The 20801-nt window shown below is 39.0% G+C and overlaps 1 protein-coding gene across 5 annotated transcripts in view; it reads right to left on the reverse strand.

Moving 5' to 3' along the window:
• Nucleotides 1–1403: 1403 nt before the first annotated feature.
• LOC124178888 overlaps nt 1404–20801 on the reverse strand; it is a 75752-nt gene continuing 56354 nt past the window's right edge. Inside the window, exons 7-11 of one of the 5 annotated variants that reach the window (XM_046562662.1) lie at nt 18753–18973; nt 14997–15174; nt 10083–10331; nt 4723–4938; nt 1404–3501 (exon numbers count right to left, since the gene is read on the reverse strand). In XM_046562662.1, coding sequence (XP_046418618.1) covers nt 2246–3501; nt 4723–4938; nt 10083–10331; nt 14997–15174; nt 18753–18973 — 2120 coding nt within the window. In that variant the 3' untranslated portion in view covers nt 1404–2245. Of the gene's footprint in view, nt 3601–4709; nt 4939–10082; nt 10332–14996; nt 15175–18752; nt 18974–20801 lie in introns of all 5 variants that reach the window. The other 4 variants (XM_046562666.1, XM_046562664.1, XM_046562665.1 and 1 more) reach the window with 4 other exon arrangements.

Below are 20801 nucleotides of genomic sequence, written 5' to 3' on the forward strand. Positions count from 1 at the left end.
ACGAACCCATATTATACATACTTATGATTATAATAATACTTTCTAGAATTATTTACGAGTTGCATATATCGAGAGCGCGGCTGACACAACATGAATTTTTTCATCATACATAGGTACGTATAGATAGCCCGTGTATGTAGGTATTTTGCACTATAATATAATATATGTATATATATATACGTATATACATACATATATAAGTAATGCGATGCTTTAACATTTGGATAAAATAATTAATCATAGTTATAGTATAGGTACATAATTTTAATACGTCCAACGTCATCTTGTCGATAGATAGAGGAACTACAAAGAACTTCAACAGTATTCAATAATGTGGATATTTTTTATACAAAGACCGTAACCACGGTATATTATAATATATTCTTCGTAAGATCGCAACTTAATTTGATACGCTGTTGTCGTATTGTGAATTGCGTTAGGGGAATCGCAATGCATGCATTCGACGCAGCAAATCATTAAGTGCAATCGACAACAAGATAGCTATAAATTCGCGGCGTGGCACAGAACGTTTGCACATCAAATTTGATAAATATACCACTCAAGTAGATGAACGTAATTTATTAATTAAACCTTTTTACAAATAAACTCTGTGTAAGTAGCATTACCTATCAACTCTTCATATTTCAATACAATTTGTTTTTTATGTCAAGCACAATTTAATATTTATTAAGGTTTCAATAGATCTGGCATATAAGAATAATCGTTATCTTGCAATGGTTATTATACTAAGTAATGATAATATAATTGTCTATTCAACACCCGCAGCGTAATCACATCACGATACTTTCATAACGTGAGCATCACACGGTAAATCATAGAGACGATTTTCGTCTGTACCTATATTACTTGTTCCACTGGCTGAATCAGCATTTAATGAAACCAAGTCCCAACGTCCAAGTACTATACAGGTGAAATAAAACGCAGAAAACAGCAAGGCATATTTGAAGCCAAGCTACAATTAATATTCCCCTAAGCAAATTGTCGATTTAGGGTGTTGAAAAATGCTATAAACTAGCCTTGAAGAGTTTATAAAATTTTTCGCGTGTCCTTCCTGCAGTTAGATATCACTTACAGAGTTTCTCTCATCTCGAAAAGTTTGAATGTTATGCAGACAGAGAGAATCGGTTGCGCCGTAATTATGTTTACAGAGAGCAAAATTTTCAATTGAGCAAATTATCTGCTTTCTTTTGCTTGCCGACAGATACTGTGTTATAAGCTCAATCAAATTATCATCCGATTTATAGAGTCTTGTGCCGCAAGGTTTAGAAATCCCTATGAACACCGTCTAATGCGTAATTTCGATTGAAACAGGTATTACGATACACGACCGATTTGCGTGATTGTAATTATTTAGATAATATTGGACTTGTAATTTGCTCTGGAATTATAACGCATACTTATAATTAGTCAAATGCGACGCAACCAAAAAGAAATAAAACTTTGCAGGTCGCAGACCCGTAAATAATGCTGGATTAGATGCCTTTGACTTCAAAGGGAGGGTGAAGAGTTTCGTTATTGGCACATTCTGGTGGGAAAAATTTCCCGGTATTCAAGTTATTTAAATGCAAAATTGATAAACTTAAATTGTTGTTCCGATCAGCCGTTCAGTCGATTTGCGTGAATGTAATTCAGTGAACTACATGTCACAAGATTGCTTCAGTTGATCAGAATGAAAATTACGGTTTATTTTTCACATGCTAATATTTTCGTTAGAACCGCTGCATGCATTCAAATTTTCATTGTTAATTAATAATCGTTTGTCTGCGCTGAGCCGAAAGCCAAATTATTGTCGCGTATCCATTGTCATCCATGGATAAGTCTCCATTCGACGTAATTAGCACAAAAGGTGCTCAAGTCGAAGAATTTTTCTCTCACGTTTGCTGATGATATTTTTTAAACTGGGAGACTAAAGTCTGATCGCACGGCTCTCACGTTGAGGTATGGAATGTTTAGTAATCTTCATTAACCATACTACTGTTATTTGATATTACGATTCGAAACTGATACAACGGCCCCATTGAATCTCCGATCACGTCCAGTGAACGAAAACGAATTACTCAACGTTAGTTTTAAACACTTTGGACTGTCTCGTCTGAAAAATGAATTAATTCCCCATGAGAATGATACTTGATCCGAGATACGAAATCTCTGAAAGCTAGAGCGATCAATCAATTGTCATTCAAAGGGTGCAATATCCACTCTTCCGAATACCTTGAAACTCGCTTCACTCCTGCTCTATGCTGATGTCCACCGTCCTGACCCTCGAAGAGTCGGTAGGCAGAAGTTGAAGTCGTTCAGGTTCGGCGTCGAGCATAATGATGCACATGAAGCTCTTGCCCGAGGCCTGATCACGGGGATAAATAGTGACGGGTGCGAACTTGTCGACGGAGCCGTCGACGTATGAGCAAAGCTTTTTGTAAACCTGTGGAAAGTGTCTCCGCAAAGAGACGCCCCTGAGTCTGAGCTGCCTCTGGATATTGGTGAAGCTTATTTCCCTGGCTCGTTGCGGAGTGTTCTGACCATTGCTGCCGGGGAAGGAGGTGAGGACGAGAGTCTCCGGTGAGTCCATATCTCGGGTGATGTTGCACGGCGAGGACTGCCTCTGGGGCTGCTGGGTGTTGCCGGAGGTCGTAAGCTCCCTGCAGCATCCGGCGAGCCGAACTTTGGCACACTTCGAGACGAGCTGGCGTTCCCACTTGACAGCGCCCGAGGTCGGTACCTCGCTTACGACGCAGACAGCGACGTAGAGGACAAGCCTCGTCTCCGGGTTGTACGACTTGCAGAGCCTCATTAACTCGGCGTGAAGCTCGGTTCCCATCTCGCTCGGGAGGAGGTCCGACCACCGTACGTAGATCGGCTCACCGAGGTCGATGAACCCGTTGCTGATGAATTTCTCGGCCGATTCCGGGCTCGTGAAGAAACACTTTACGGCACCCCGACCGTGGGACGCGTATCCTCGACGCGCCAGGTTCGAGACGTGCTGAAGACTGTGTCCGTCCTGTTTCGCCGAGGACAACACCTGCCGGCACAGAGTTCCAGCCCTCGAGTAAAGACACGTCCGTCTGTGCCGTTCCCAGTGCGCCCTGCGACATTCTCGAGAGCAATAAGCGTACGAGCAATTATGGCAGGTCTTGTAACTCCTGCGTGCTTCGCCGGCTGAGGTCGAGTTCGTGCATTTCCCGTATCGGCAACGCACCGTCGTCCTGTCGTGTTGCTGCTGCTGTTGCTGCTGCTGCTGCTGATGCTGCTGCTGATGCTGATGATGGTGGTGGTGGTGGTGGTTGGTGTTCTCCGGTGATTCTTGGGCGTTGTCGAAGGACACGCGACGGTTCCGCAGGCTTGAAGATGTCGCCGCGTTCCTCGGGGGCAGAGAGTCACTGCCTTCGCTTTTACGACGGGTCTGAAGCTGACCACCCTGGGCGAAGTACGACGGCGTCGAATCCCCCAACTGATCTGCCTCGAGCATCGTGCTAGCGGACTCTAAGGCAGAAAAGCGAACAGGTCGGACAGGACTCGGCTTTCCAACATGCTAAGTTTCATTCCGTCCTCTCTCGCACGCGATCGCCTCCCTTGTTATGTCTGTTTCACAAACGAGCGCCTCGATTAACACCTTGCCCTGCGGTTTACTCTTCCTACATTTTTCATAGATATGCCTGTCGCTTTTATTGTTAGTTTACCGATTTTCGTATCTATCGGTGGTGCTGCTGACCAGTGAAAAAAGTGTCGTCGTATTAGATATGAGAAGACGGTTTAGAACGATCAATTAACAATCAAGTTAACAGAGTTGAATTTGGTTGGAACAATATCCTTTTAACGTGGGAACAAATCTAGAAATTTCAGGTAGATCACACAGTTATTCTGTAATTTTTTTTTGTTATTTGTTCTAGCCAGTATATCAAACAATTTTTCATGACGTTTGTGTATATTTTCGTGTACTGAAACTTGAGATTTTTATGTTAACCGCGGAGAAACCGAATATGAAAACAAAAGAACAGATTTATAGAGCATTCATTGTCGTAGAAATATTTAAACAAACGACACAAAAAGAAACTGAACAAATTTAGGAGAAAAAAATAACAAGCCAATGCGATATTCATATGTGAAAAAAATGATTTTAACCGTTTCTTTTATCTATCCACTTCACTTGAAGAAAGCCTTGTTTTTTTCATCACCAAAACATTTCCCCCCGCTCAGAATATATGAAAAAATTGCTAGGTTCGATAAATTTAGTTTTTTCGATTCAATTGAAATCCACGAGCGTATTTTAAAAAATACTCGCAATTTCCAATGTGCCAAATACGGCACGCCATGCATCAAAGAGTGGGTCAAATTCAACTCGATTGACTTCGTGTTTGCACCTTCGAAAACGCAATTTCATCATATTGCTTCATCGTTCCTTTTTTGACCAGAGAATACACCGGATACGTCTTGAAAGATTGACGATCATTGTAAAAATAAAGCAGGTAATGCGGTTTTTCATCGAATATGGACAACGTGCGAATTAAACACGGTAATTCTTTTTCGTGTGCCAGAATTGAAATAATAACGATAACCTTTCATCATCATCATCGTCATCATCATCATCATCATCATCATCATCATCGTCGTCGTTCATCGGTGTTAAACTCGTGAGATTACTTTCAATGATTTATGATACAATGACGGTTGTCAAATTGAACAAAACTTACATAGTCCTCCTACCTTGGAGGTCTTGGCGAAGGGTGCTGCAGCTCTTCCCGGCAGCGGTGGATCGGCGGGTGGGACCAGGGCCGGGGCTTGGGGTGCGAGAGGCGGGGGGCAGGCCGAGGAGGGAGTCGAGGACGTCCTCCAGGGTGGTCGACCCTGGGCTTGGTTTGTTCCGCAAAAGAGCTGCCGCCGCCATAGCCTCCTCCGTCTCACTATGCCCTGATCCTGATCCTAGCAGTTTTCAAAAATCACCCACCATCCCCCCCAACGAATATTCGTGATTAGAAATCCGAAAATTTACTTAGTTCATCCTTTCTCCATAATCAATTTTAGCCATCGAATTTTACAGTCAATTACAGTTTCAATGATGAAGAGAATCGATAACGATTTAGTCTTCGGTTATAATTTATACAAATAAGAGCAATTCCGTCAGTTATTATAGGTGAAAGCGACGAGGTGTTGAAATTTGCATACATGCGATATTATCAGGTGCACCAAGATGTGAACAATCCTTAAATTTTAGACTTACAGACCTGACCGTTAACGAGAAACGGATCGTTGATTCGTTTCTACGTTAAATTTTTGCAATTTTAGCACTTACGGGTGCCGGGAAAAAACGTGACCGATTGAATATTTTGTGGGAAAAAGTTTTATTTTTAACCCTGTGAGCTAATAATAAAACATATTTCTTGTATTTACGCAATTTCAACTCAAAATTCGTCTTTCAAGTCTCATGGTCCTTCGACCTCAAAAATCTGAAATTCGCACGGAAAAATTCCCAACTTCACGATGGAACCATACACATAATTTTTTTACCTTTGTTTATGGCTGTGGCTGGACCTCACATTTGGAATGATTAGAATTTATCACATAACAAAATACTACGGGAAATATTTTCTCTTGGATGTCGGTAATTGCTAGAGATCTGAGAGTAAAAATTTGATGGAAAAATGAGCCCAATTGTTTCTCATAAATAGCTACATCAGTAGGGGGTCTAAAATTTGAGGGACATTGATTTCTTGGTACATCTGACACCATATGAAAATTGCGGTAAAATTGTAATTTTGTCGCATGATCGCTTACGTACAATAATTGCCAAAATTTCCCAAAAGTAAATTCCTGTCGAATATTATTGTAGGTAGGTACATCAATTGGGCAATTCATGAACCTTTTCAATGTACTTGACTGGTTGTTTTAAGTATACCTTCGAATTCTGGAGATGAGTAAACTGTGATTGTAGCTTTTAAACGAAGAATGCTAAAGGGTGCCTAGATTCGAATAAAGTCTACCATTGTAACTACACGGGAGAAAGCGATCTACTGGGGCGATACAGTTCCATGATGGCAACAAAGTGAGAAAAACGGGAATAGTCAGGGATTTATTTGAGCAAAATTGTCGCCAGCTTGAACGTTGTTTTTTTTTTTTTTTTTTTTTTGTAGTAAGGTATAATAATACAATAAATTCAACGATAAATGGCTTGAATATACATTATGTTCGATTACCTCACCTGTGTATCAGGTGCCGAATAAAGAATACACGCGATCAAGTTCATCGTGATGATTCACACGGTTTTTACGACTGAATAAATACCCACGTTATACCACCACGCTCGGAGTGATAATGATTACAAGTGTATAATAGCTTTGACTCGTTGGGTGATGTTTGTTTAATGTCTTTCCACATTGAGGTTGTGTGATTTTTACAGATGTGTCAAGAAAACAAAAAATAGAAACGAACAAATAAAAGAAAAGAAATAAGTAAATACAAATGTTCTGCCAACGTAAATGATACTTCGTACAGTGGGGATGATTTAAGTAAGATAAGTAAATATAAGAGGCCACTTACCGTGTCTGCGAAACTAAAGAAATCATACAACATACATATGGGAGAACAAAATAGGAAGAAATAATAAAACAATAAATGAAACGTCGCGGAATACAAACAATAATTTATTTTCAAAGGTATAACATCTACAGAAAATGATAAATGAATATCTGACAATAAGTACAGAATACTTAAAAGTTGCACATTAGTTTTGAAACTGACGTGCGTGGAGTTGAGAAGAAAGGATGAAATTATCCGTATTTGAAATTGCACCGATAAGTTATTTGCGTGTAGAATAAATTAAAAGGCCAATATTATTTAATGCGCGCATGCCTGTGTATCTTTTAAACGATACATGCGAAGGTATGCGTATAGGTACACAAGTTTCAAAACTAATGAACCAAAATTAAAATAATATATACCTATCATTTAATAACATATCTGCAACACGGTAATAAGGTCAGTGTGTTATAATATGTATAATATTATATGTATACGTCAAGATAATAGCGAAGAAATTTTACAGTCTAAACGTACATAAAACACAATCTAAGAAATACTAAATAAGATTATACAACAAAAGAAGTAGTATATATGTATGTATACCTAAAACACGATCATCATCTTTCGCGAATGACATTGAATCGTCAAAAGAAAGAACAAGAATTTTGGGGAATTTGGGGAATTTGTCAAATGTACAGATGATTCGATCGACGAGTAATGAGCAACAGTTATAGGTATAACCCGGGAGTGAAATATCGCGTGAAACTTTGAAAAACCCGAAAATAATTTACATATGGAATGACAGTGTCGATGGCAGAGTTTCTCAAATTTGTTTCAATCCTTTTCTTTGTCCTTGTCAAAGTTTTATTAAATTTTATTCAATTTTTTTGTTCCTCGTTACTCGATGCTTACTGTTAGTTTTTTATTCGGAGCAAATCATGGTAAATTTTTACACGGGTCGCAACGCCAATGGGCTCTAAAATTTTAATGGTCGAGTTGAGGAGTGTTATTGGACAATTATGTCGGGTGCGCGATGGGCGTCGTCCATAATCGTCTCGCGTTACGTCCGATAGGACAATAGAGGGGGAAAAAATAAAAAGAAAAAATTTAATAAAACCACTATTTTTGTGCATCGACGACGTGCAACGACGATGCATCAAAGACGACACTGGGTCATTGGCCTGGTGAAATAAACTGGGACGAGTGTAGTAATTATAAGAAAATACACTACGCAAAAGCGTCGACGTTACGTCATGTTATATTCTATAACGTTCTCACTGCTCTTTTTCATTTCTAAATACCGTTATATTCTCTTGAAACGTATAAATTAATTGTTAATTTGACTTGTCATGACGAATTTGTAATTTTGTCGTTCCATTATTGGTATTAATCTCGACGTTATATTTGTAGGTAAGCATAATATAATACACTATACGATATATTACATCAGATCCGACCGATATATAAATTTCAGCTGTGTTGTTGTTTTACTTTCAAAGAGTAAATTTTCTACGAAAATCTTATCTTTTCGCGTTTTTGAACAGTTTTTTATTTATTTATTTTTTTTTATTTTTTTCACTCATCCTTTGACGATATTTATGTACAATTGAGGATATTTATATCATTGTGTGCACCTATCCTATACCGATGAGCATAATAATCTGCACGATTTCGAGCACCTATTTACAGCCAATTTTTTTTTTTTTTTACTAATTTAAACACTATTTACGATTGCTAAAATCTACGGAAAAGAATATTTTTTTTTTTCTTCAAAATTTGTATATACTGCTTTTAGTGTTAGGTTTCATGTCTTTGTCAATGTATTGCATATGATATGGTCGTATCTAATAACACGTATAGATATACATTATTATAGTTTGTAAACATATATAATTTAGCTGCATGTGATAAAATTTTGCGATGGGCAGAGGTTTGGGGAAATGATTGAAAAAAAAAGAAGAAAGATGAATGAATAAAAAAAAAAGAAAAAACACAAGAAAAAAAACAATCTTTCTTCTCCTTTGAAAGTTATAAAACCCATTCCCCATACTTAATTAATATTGTACTGGCTATAATGTAATATATGTACATAAATACGTTATAGTGATTAAGATTATCATCATGTCGTTACTCGCACCAACGGAAAATACGGCTGCGTTAATCAATAAAAATCGATAGCATATTGCTTTCATAACCGCGCGGTGTAATCGATATAAGAAAGAAATTTAAAATGTTCGAATATTTCGATACGCGCATCTGATATGGATAAATTCAAGGAATATCAGCAAAAATTATCAATCACGATAAATTACGTTACGGTAATGTACAATCAGACGACTTGTATAATAGCATGCGTATATGTAACAAATCGCGGAAAAAAGACGAAAGAAAAATAGGAAGAAAAGTAAGCAGGATGCCCAGGCGACATTCCAACTATTATCTGAATAAAATTAAACCTTGCAAAATCGTAAATGCAACAGTAAAACGCGTCAATCGCGTGATGCAATTGTGACCGGAAGCAATTTTTGCAATTTGAGGATCGCATCACCTGCCCGACAGTCGCCCCGACGGTATTGGTACAGGTAGAGGGATTCAGGGCGCCGTAACACCGAGAAATATCGATTTGCTCACTCGCCAGGGGATGAAAGTCGTTGGGGGTTCGGTTTTGCACGAGAAGAAGCCATAGTGGCACTGCATGGGTTGGTATAAGTTGTAAAGGCGAAGATTGTAACGCCGGGAAACTGTACACGAAGCAATTTGGACGGAAGGAAAAGATGGGCAGAATTTTAGGTCCGTGTGCTTTTCGATGGTCGTCGACCTTTCGGGGTTTATTAAAAATCCGACCGTATCCTACAGGCGCTTCTTTGTTGCGTATTTTCTTCAAAGTATACTTCGGAATTTTATTATTGTTTTAAATACTCTAATGATAGTTGATGATGTAAAAGTTGGATGGAAAATTGGACTGAATCGGCTTGTTTCCCCGTTTTCACGATTCTTTGAAGTAATAGTTTCGGCCAGTTGCAGTGCGAATTTACAGTTTGTACTTGGTAATTTTGTGCTTCAATACGTATCAAATTTTAATGGACTCGAGGAAGGTGAGGATTCGAGGCCTTGAACTGTTCAATTTTGCTATTAGTTACTTCGTTATATGGTACTGGTGTAGAGACAACTAACGAGACCTGATTAAAACGATTTTGACTGCGCTTGACTTGCCGTGTTTATCTGATTAACTTGAAAAACGTGGTTTCAACTAATCGTTCCTGGTTCTCCATCCACCCCCTCAATTTTGAGTACAAAAATAAAATCTACTTGAAGAGAGAAAAAAAAAAGAACAACTTTTGTAACGATGAAAAATTAATTGGTAACGTGACCAAACACGGCAAAATTATGCGACAAATGTTTTCCTCGGCGTTACGTGACTTCTCGACTGTGCGATCAAGTTACATCGGAAAAGAAAGATACCAACGGAATATAGAAAACGGTCTGATAAGTAGTCGAATCGATTGAAACCCGCCAGTTTGGACTTCGCTATGCGAGGAGTAACTCACCACGACGGTGAGGATGATGATGATGATGATGCGAGGAGGGCGAAGGCGACATCCTCTGACCATCATCCGGCGTCAGGTCCAAGAAAAGACCGGAAACCGCGTTGTCGATGCAGGTGCAGGGTTCGTTTAGCGTCGAATTGCATACGGCACAACATTCCACATCCGTTGTCAGGGTGATCGGGGTTTTCGGCGAGTCCACCGGCCTCATACCAACGAACGAACTCTCCATCCAACACAATTTCACGTTCCCTGAATTGCCACAAGTGTAATTGTCATGTATTTTGCAGAATTAATGAAACGATCAATGTTTCATATATCATTACGAAAACTGATTCGACATTTTATTTCTACTATCTTCAAAGTTTGTCTCGTCGTGTCGGGAAAACATTTACATGGAAATCAACTCGAATTCATTTTTATTACATTTTTGGATTTCTGCAGTGAAATAAATTCGTTTTTGTTATAGCTTCGTGTTTGTGAATCGGAGAAAAAGTTCAGAGCACAATATTGTTGATAGAATCTTCCCTTTGCGGTAAAATAACGATAATTAATGTTTACTTTCGCTTTCACAATCAATCGTATTTTGAGGTGAAAAGTATTTACATAATTGATACAATGTATAATTGCCCACAGTTTTTCCAGCATGACAATGTGTATATTACATTACATATGTATCGATGAATTAGTTAAACTTTTCGATAGTCGATTCACGACTGCATTATACACCTTATTGTGATTCTAACATCTGCAATACACACATTTGAATTTTGTGTACAGTGGAACCTCGATAGTTTGCAAAATCAATTCGTATCAGGCCTAAACCAAGCATCAGCGCTAATTTAAAGTATCGTACAAAGTATTGGAAGCATATAACTTTACTGCATATATTTTTATGTACGTTATTTTTATAATAGTCGGTTGGATAAAACGGGTGACCGTAGTTGACGACGTAGGTTTAGATGATCGAGGTTCTACTGTATATAGATCAAGTTTAGGAAAACTGATACTCAGATTCTTAAGCGAATTTTTAATCAACGCAACTGTGTCGTAGATTCTGAAAGAAAATCGTATACATGAGACGTGATTAGAATAGCATTAGTAACTGAACGTACATTCAGGTAGAGTAAAGGTGAGCATAGATACATAATAACGAAGCATTTGAGTGAGAATGTGATACCCAATGTTATAAACTTCTGTGCGCGTGAAAATCCATGGATATACTTGTACTGTGTCAAAAGATACTTATGTGCCTTTTCATTCGCGCACGTGCAAGGCAAATGTTTAAATAGCGTGATTTGTAAATAATTAAATAGTGGTTACTCGACCCGCAATATGTACAACTACGTAATGTATTATTCCAACGTATTATCGGCGTGCACATGTGCACGATAAAATAAACAATGAAATAAATTTCCGAGCAGATCTTAAATCCAAACTGGCATGAGCGTATCGCATGGAATATTTCATTTATAAATATATTTCGTATCGCACGATGAAAAGCGAAGGTAAATACAGCCGAATATGGAATCCCTCCGGTGTAACTTCAAGCAGTGCAAAGTTAGATCCGTTCAAAAGAAACGAGCAGGTGTAGAGTATAATGTAATATTTGCTACCCCGTGACCTTTGACCAAGACTTGGAATCTCAGGGTAACTTATTCTCAGTCGTCACAATGCCACGTGCCGAAATAGAACCGCGTGCTTGAGATGTTTTTGAATCGTGACTCAAATCTTCTCGTCGCTCTCGTGTTGAAACGTAACATTTTTACTCACTGCGAGCACTTGCCGATAATTCGCAACGACTGATCGAGTATTATATCTGCCGTTGTTACATTTTCGGCTGCGTCGATATTCCATTAAATTTTTCAACATGCGACGAGTAATACACATTGTACACGTAGGAAATATTCACGTTTCCTTCACCGAAAATTGCCTCACAAATGGCTCGAAACACGAGGCGAGGCTTGAAGTATAAAAGGTGTGTTCAAGCGTAGAGAAAAGCTCTTAAAGGACGGTCCAAAGAAACGTCGTCGGTTCGCTTTTGGTTCACGCGCTTCGTGGAATCATATTACAGCTTGTTATCTTATGGTTGATATTACACGATCCTTCTTGTCGAGTTTCGTTACTTTGATAGCCGAGGAGACGCACGGTTGTAATAAAAAGGAATCAAATACCATAGCTATAACTATTTCGAAGGAAAGTTTACCAGTTGGTGAATTTTGTATCGGATCGCGGATGTTTACAGTCTAGTAATTCGGAAAACTTTGGTCGTATCTAAACCGTTCAATTCGACTTTCTTATAGTTTCTTGATAAGTAAAACAAGTTCGTGTTCTGGAGCGAGTTATACGCACGCACGAAGTACATAGGTAGGTATACATAGACACATTTCCAGAACTAAGTTATACACAAGGGGGCCTTGTTAGCCGGGACCGGTTGGCCCCTGACCTGAGGAATAATTACTTAGTCCAAGTCTCGGGGGATCAAGGAACTCGACAGACCGTCCCAGCTGACTTTGGTGAGATTATAATCGGTATCCGCGGAGAACGAAATTAAGTATTTCTATTGTCTCGTTGACTCGGTTAGGGGGCTGCACCGTTTAAAACCGTTTTACTATAACCGTCCAGCCAGCTAGTTGTCCTCGTTAACACATTAAGCCCTTCGCAGTGTTTCTCAGCCTTCTTAATTTACACTTGCGTTTTCGAACTATAGACTTAAATTTCATCTACCGCAGAGATAGCGAGAAATGCGACTTTCACTCGTTATTACGTACGTGCCTTCAATTATTGACATTATAAGAGCGTTAGAATTCACATTTTTACCGGTTGAGCCTAAGATATATCTTTTCAGATTTGTAGATCGGTAGACCGGAGGGAATAAGATTTTGGGCATCAATATTTTTAAACGATGGTTGGTGTTTTTTATTTTGTTCGATGTCATTTTCTATCACATTTCATTGGAAGAGAATCTGAATTAATTTTTCAGTTTTTTTTTCCGCATCGAAGACAAACGATACTTTGAAAGTTGCTTATTTAATAAATAATCAAGAAATCAACTTCTCGAAGTCAAATATTCCTTCAGACGGAGTATGTCTAGATTTCTTCGCGTTTATAGAACAAAAAAAGTTGATCCACCATCGCCGGATCGCAATAACCTACTTACATGAATTTGTTGAAAGAGAAACAAGAACGCAAATATTTTTGCATTAGGATGTGAATGTGAAAGCGCCTTATTACACGTGGCAGACCCGGTTTGGGTGAAATAATTCCCGCCCCAGGGCTGGTACCAAAATACACGATGCGTGCAACCTGTAATATAAATTGTAATAGCCGGATCCTGTGACTCGAGAAGACGTAATAATAATTTGAGGGCGTGGAGGGCAACGTGGTCTCAACGAATAATACAATTGGCATGCAGCAGCTGTATCATACAGAGAAGACCTGCGATGTCACGCCACGCGACAATCAAACGATTGATCATTGTGTGCGCGTACATTTCGTTCCCAATCCCTCTGCCAACGGTCATTCGCCATAAATAAAATCGAAATGCCAAATCAGATCAAGATCAATTATAAACGTCGGCAAATTTAGTTCAGGGCTATTCCTTGTTAATAATTTTTTTCATGTTTTTTAATTCATTTTGGATTTTAGTGCTCCCGTTGGACGTTGAAAAATTTAAGAATAATGATATTGATGTGAGGAAATCTCAGGGCTTTGGAGAACCGTCAATTTTGATGCCCAACGTCGAGAAATCGTGGAAATTTTAGGAAATAATTTGAAAAATCGATGTCATAGTACTGAAGAAGCAGGGCGCTGATATATTTTTTATCCAATCGGAACTGTTTATTGTGATAAGTAATATTTTGACAAAAATTTAGCATCGAATCAGTGGGGGAGGAGTAAAAAAAATTTCCAGAAATTCGGCGAACGACCCGTTTTCATTCTTCCTTTTGGTAAGGTCTTTGACGCCTCGACGCTTTCTGAACGAATCGCTTATGCTTGGCACAATTGAGATTATTAAAAAAAAAAAGAGATATTCCCATCAATTCGACGAGACCGAAAAATAATTATAGTTTTGTTCATCATACAATCCTTCGGTATTTTCATTGTTACCACAACCGATTTTTTAGACAACAGCTCTAGGTACGAAATGAAAATCATTTTTGTAGCTGTAACCACGAAATCTTGTACGTCATACTTTTTTTTTTCCCCTCAGTCACTCGTACTATATTTATATATTCTTGTAGTTATCGCGATAATTTGATGTTGACCGAATAACAAATCAATGTCAACGACCTGCCTAACTGAAAACATGTATCAGCCAGAAACTGTAGTATCGACAATAGTAATCACTCTAAATAGTTACTCGCGCCACATTTTCTGGTGATTCCAACATTAAACCGTAATTCTCACGCTACCAATTTCACTGGAATTGTCTGGTAACCATAAAAAAGAAAAAAATGGAATATTTCTCAATGTACCGGTTCTCTAATAGGAATACCCAGGTATAAAGCTTGATGAATCGTTAATACGGAGTCTCCTTGGTGTTAAGTGCACGTGCACGCATGCAACGAAAGCTTCTTGTTGTTGTTGTTGTTGTTGTTGTTTGAAGCACCATCGAGAGTGAGATACCTCAATAAAATCAGCAGTTGAGGGAAGATAACCGTTGTTAGTGATAGCGATAGTGGTTGAGAGTGCATCAGTGGTAGTGGGAGCAGCAGGGGCGGCAAGAACAACAGCATCATCATCATCATCATCACATCACATCGTCATGGTCATGATAAATCAGCGGTAGACTAGCCCGTCGGGCCGACAGTAAATATTGTATAATCGTAGGATAAAGAAACAACGAAAATTTACCTTGTTTACGCATTGAATATTGGTCTGTTGGGATGGTTTCGGGGGTGAATTAGTGCTCACCTCTGGGGCTTGTCGACCTCGCTCCACCCCGCCCTTCCCAATTCTCGGGACGCGGTGAGAGACGACCACCGTTCACTTCCTGCCCGCTTTGGACATAGTGTACTATCGCCGACGTCACTTCCTTTATCGAATTCCTCACCTCGAGTTGTTGCGCTGGTCCAAAGCTCGTTGCTTGTTTCTATAGTTTATCAATAACACAACCCAATGTTCGATTTATTTATTTATTTTTGAATATTTTAAACGGCTTCACTTACGTATGTGTGTGTGTGTGTGTGTATTTCTTAAAGGGGTGGCTTGGACGAATTTTAACCGATGTACGGTTTTTTACTTTTTAGAATAAAATTAAAATGTCGGATCTCGTAAGTTGACGATATTGGGAATTCGTGGGAATCCAAAGTACATTGTTATCTGAAGGCTGAAAATCGGGGCTATGGATTAAGTTTATTTTTTAATATTTCATACGGTTGAAATAATTATCCTCGTTTTCAGTCACTAATATTTCTATCGACAAATGGGACATTTTAAGTATCTATCTGGTGCACGGTCTACTCAGAAAAGTTTTGAATTGAAAGAATTGAGTCAGAAAAGTTGACCTTATTGGTATGGAAAAAAAGGAAATCTGTGATAGAAAAAGTTCAGTGACTAATATTCAGTAATAATCTTAGACGGCTTATATTAGCGTGCAATTTTTTATGTCAAATTCGCACGTTTCTTCCAATTACTATAATACATAGCTCATTTTCTCTGTGAATGAACTCTGGTGAAACGATAAGACATGGATTTTCGATAAAATGAACGTACTTCGATGTAAAACAAATGTTTACTACGTGAAACCTGCAACAACTTTACAGTGAACTGTACTTTTTACAGTGAACCTATAATGGGAGTTCAAGTTCAAGCCGTCGAATTACAAACAAAATGAGCTACTCGTATGATTTTTTGAAATTGGATACATGATGTAGTTTTTTATTAAATTATACGACCACATAATATGGTGTTGGAAAATATGTTAATAACTGAGTCCTCTTCGTTGTTTTTATCGTTTTCCTATACTGACTGGACATTGTTTCGAAATTTTTCATTCTTCGTGCCGTGATACTTTTGTTTGAACATTATTTTCGCGGCATTGTTCACCTGATAAATTCATATTATGTAGACGTAAGATAAACACAGATTGTAATGCAAATATCATACAATTTGAAAGAGCTGATAACAAGCTATTGGCACGCATGGGCGAATAATGCAACGATTAACATAATAACCCGTGTAAAGTTCTTGTGTGTAGCAAATTCAATAAATTAGACAGTTTAAAATAATCTTATGCGCATATAAAAACGTTCGCCCGACCTAGAAATTTTTTTAAACTTCGTATATCTATGCACGAATACAACAGCAATATTGATTTGCATTACGTACAATTATAATCGGTCTTTAACCGTCAACAATATACGGTCATTGCAGTGGTTGAAATAATATTTTTAATAACTACCGCCATTTTTGGAATATCAAATTAAAATATCTTCTTACAATCAGTACGTAACATACATGTGTTTGTGTACCATCCCGATGTGTAAGTACTAATGGATACTAAAAAAAAATGTGTATTTTAAAAAACAAACAAACACGAATAGTTCAAGCAATTTTCGATCGAAATTCTGGACCAAGGTTTCCTTCTTCAAAGTTATTCGATAACCGAAACTCATGCATACAGGGTGAGAAGTTGGCGAACCTCGAAATCAGATGTAATTTACACAGAACGGTGCGAAAAGTTTTCGTGACTATCCGCGATTACGAACAAGGCGTAAATCACGATGATTTCTGTTTTAATTTAATCGCCTCGTTTCACCTCAATCACACTTGTCCGAATTCCCTAAAAAGGTGGTATGTCGGTTGGACTAATGTAGGCCACGCCCACTTTCAAGGTTCGCAAAGCTCACCCTGTACGTGACACGTAAGCATGAATGGATCGACAACGTCTTCGGACATCAGAAGTACGATTGCGAACGAGTCGAGTCGAGCTAAAAATAATTCTTCGCATTTACGTAGCGTCTGCACGGATTAAAAATACGTATGAGAGAGATTTGTCGGGACGTGTGAGAATAGGAGGACGAGGACGGGGAAGATCGAGAGCTGTTCTGACAGAGGATTTGACGCGCGTTTCTATTGAGAAATAAAATAATACAGCCGTTTGGCGTGATACCTTTGAATTTGTTTCTGCCTATCCATTTTACTCGCAAACTTTGTACGTATATACCGGGACAATCTCTTGAAACTTAAAAATGAATCGCGCGTGCGCCAAATAATTAAATCTCATTGGTCGGCGAAATATTCCCGCAGCGATATTCTTGTTTGCTACGCAGGCGGGCCAACCTATGCAAAATGTGTACGTTTGAACTTTCAAAGACCATAAGCATTAAATTCCTAGCGTTCTTTGAACAATCAACTTTCCGACCTAATAACAAATGCCTCCCAAACCTTTCCGAGTCACTACCTCAATTATTTGAGATTCTAACCTCGAAAATTCGTATCAACTACATCGCCGCCGGAAATAGTTTGACAGCTGAAACTCGGGATGGACAGCCTGCGCGAACAACCGATAAAACTCGCGCATGCGCGGTTGATGTTCAAGTTTCAAGAGATTGTCGCGGTATGTATATACCTACTCAGCCAGTCGTTCGCTGCAGCCTCAGAGTGTACAGAGTGGATTCCTAACGACTGCATGGTCCATCGTCTGTTAAAATTTAATCTGCACGCGCTAAAATCTGGGAGGGGCTCTTTGCCAGGGCGACCAGCCGTCATGAATTTAGACGTCAGTTCGCCGCGATGTACGTAGCATCATAAATTTTGACAGTTGTTGCTGGTACTTGTAATCAAATTGAATTGAGAAATGTCAAAATTTTTTTAGGCTAGAGACAGTTGGTCGCCCTGGCAAACGGCCGCTTTTATATTGTAGTGCGTGCGCATTATATTTCAGCAGACGATGGACCAGCAGTCGTTAAAAATTCACTCCGTATGTTGAAATTTTATGTTTCGTATTATTGCCCCGCTGCCCTTTTTTCCGCCCCTTCACCTCAGCAACCACTCTGCGGGAGCGAAACGGTCCGCTTGACCTACTGGCGGTGTTTGTTTTAAAAATTCAGGAATTGAGCAACTCACTTTATACGTACCCTCGCTATAAGAGGAATTTAAATATTTCTTAACTGCGGGAATTAATGAATTTTAGTGAATCTCAGGGTAGAGTTGTTTTTAATGTGAGGAAATCTAACACAGTGCTGAATAAAAAAGAAACATTTTAGTAATACTCATTCCATAGTAGTCAAAATATTTTCATAAAAGTTCATTATTTAACTGCAACTGGAATATCTTTCAATCTTGATGAATTCTTAAAACAAATTTGTTTTCACGGGCGGAAGGACGAGCAGCGTGTAGGCAATAATACCGTATAGTAAAGAAGTAAAATTTTGAATTATACGAATACCGCCTTAAAAGTCTCCGAGGTTCTTCAACAAAGGTATAATAGGGTAATTGCCACCAGTTCCGATATGTTAGGGAAAAAAAATTCAAATCCAAGCTTTTCAAACTGACTATTAAAAGAAAATCGAGAAAAAACATTGTTATAATCACAAAGCAAACACATCTTAGGGCGGGTACAACAATGTCTATTAAGTGTCGTGAGGGAAGAATAAAGGAATACCGGTCTTTGTCTGATTGTAAGTGATAAAAATGATTCGATGATACGCAGCGAATGATACAGACCTTAGACGTAGGTGGCACGTTCGGCAGTATTCCTTGGGCAAGCCGTTCCGCCGGGGTCCGAGGGTTCGAAAGTCGTTCCTGTGACCGCCAACCGAGGTAAGGTTGCCGGTGATTGAACGACGACCTCGCAGAACTCGCTGGAGAACTGCCCGCACTGTTCAGCAAACTTGTGCTCCATCGTGAAAATACCGGCGGCGTCGGACTTGGACTCAAAAGTGGGCCTGTTCGACAGAAAATAAGATGCCTTTATAGTTCAATTCAAAATCTTTTCCGGAATCAACATTTTTTTCGAGGATGGTTCACACTTTTATAGTTAGGTATAATTTGGACATTCGGACGAATTTAACCCTCGATCACAATCCGTCGTGACGGACTAACGAAGATGAACACTCAAATGCGCATACGGCAAATCATGTGAGTTCATTGGTAGATTTAAACGATTTGCGCAGATTTTTTCGTCTGCTTGTCAGGTTCACAAACTGTTGTGACTCTTGACCAGATGCTAGCTGTCGGAATTAGCCGGCGTCTCGAGGTTACGTTGCGTTGAGAATTCGAGGTAGCCAAAATCTGTCGGATCGGTATTTAACTCACAATCAATGTAACATCGAAAATCTTGTGCGTATTAACAGTTTCCGCCGCGGTTTAATTAGACAGAGTTGGCCAGCCTGTCAGAACAGACGACAAACTTGGCGCACGCGCAGTTGGTGGTTTAGGTGCCTGAGACTCACCTGAGACTCTCACGTTATCATGTACGGTATATGCTTAGCATCGTTTAAACAATTAGATGACGTGGCTTCGATTTTTACATGCCTGCGTGTATCCAGAATGGAATAGTTCCGTGGGTTTAATGCAATATAGTTGGAGTGGAAAGAACTGGGTCAGGGTTAATTAAATTAATTAATCTAGCCCAATAAAGTTATGAGGTATTTCCTATATCTGAGTTTCGCACACGCGTCGCTGCAACCAACGAAATATACAGCAACGTTGTAAAACTAGTTCGCGACGCGATTACCGCAGTCAGTCAAGCGGATTTGATCGTGAGACGTGCAAATAGGATCAGATGACAAATGCGTAATCTATATCGGTCTGCATCGTAAGACCTTGATTTATCATTTCAAAGCATGTAATAAACTTTGATTTCAAAACTATAATACACGTCTGAAAATATTAGAACATTGTTAACGGTTGCAAATGTTCAAGAATTTAATGTTAGGACAGATAACGGAAATATATGACCTGTGATCATTGCAAATCTCCGTGTAGTAAAGTTTATTGCAGTTACATTCACTTTGAATCCCCAATGGAAAGAAAATGGGTATTTCATTTAACCTGAGAAAGGGAGACCTGCACAGGCGTTTCTCTCTTTACACAAAAAGAATACTTCAGAAGTCAATGTATTACGTTCGAGCAGCTACGCCATTTCTTATATGATAAGCAGCTTCACCCGAATGAAATGACGGAATTTACAAGCAGATCTCCTATTATTGTCTGTAATGAGTTATCTTCAAAGTGAAATAGCCAACATACTTAATCGAGAATTTCATCTGGACCGAGGAGCTGAGTCTCAATTGAATCGTCGTTGAAATTAGAGAAAGGCGAATCCTGATCCTTCAAAGTTAGTCTGTAATACAGTCCATACTTTGCAGCGAGAAATTGTTAATTCTTGTACAAGTTCGAATGTGCTGCAGAGAGCGAGTTGAAAGTTAGGTAACAGCCTAGCTCTGATTGTCGCCCCTCTGTTTGCCGGGATCGTGTAAGGCTCTTGTAACATTCCAAGGATATTTGAAATTCAAGAGGACCTCGCAGGATTAAAAGCGTCGCGAAGATGAAGTCAGTCGAGCTGAGCCGACATCTGAGGATGAAAAATAGGTCGACTATTGTCCTGTGTTGTCAAAAGTAAAGGGACCTATGAAAGGATGGTCAAATAAGAGTCGATTTCGAGACATTCGAACAACATCTTGAACTCCGAGTGTAGAAGTGCAGACTCTGAATTTTATCGACTTTCACATGCTCGATGATTACAACTTGAAAGAGATGAAACCGTAACTT

Source organism: Neodiprion fabricii, chromosome 3 (genome assembly GCF_021155785.1).
Source record: "Neodiprion fabricii isolate iyNeoFabr1 chromosome 3, iyNeoFabr1.1, whole genome shotgun sequence".
In the NCBI taxonomy this organism is placed as follows: Eukaryota; Metazoa; Arthropoda; class Insecta; order Hymenoptera; family Diprionidae; genus Neodiprion; species Neodiprion fabricii.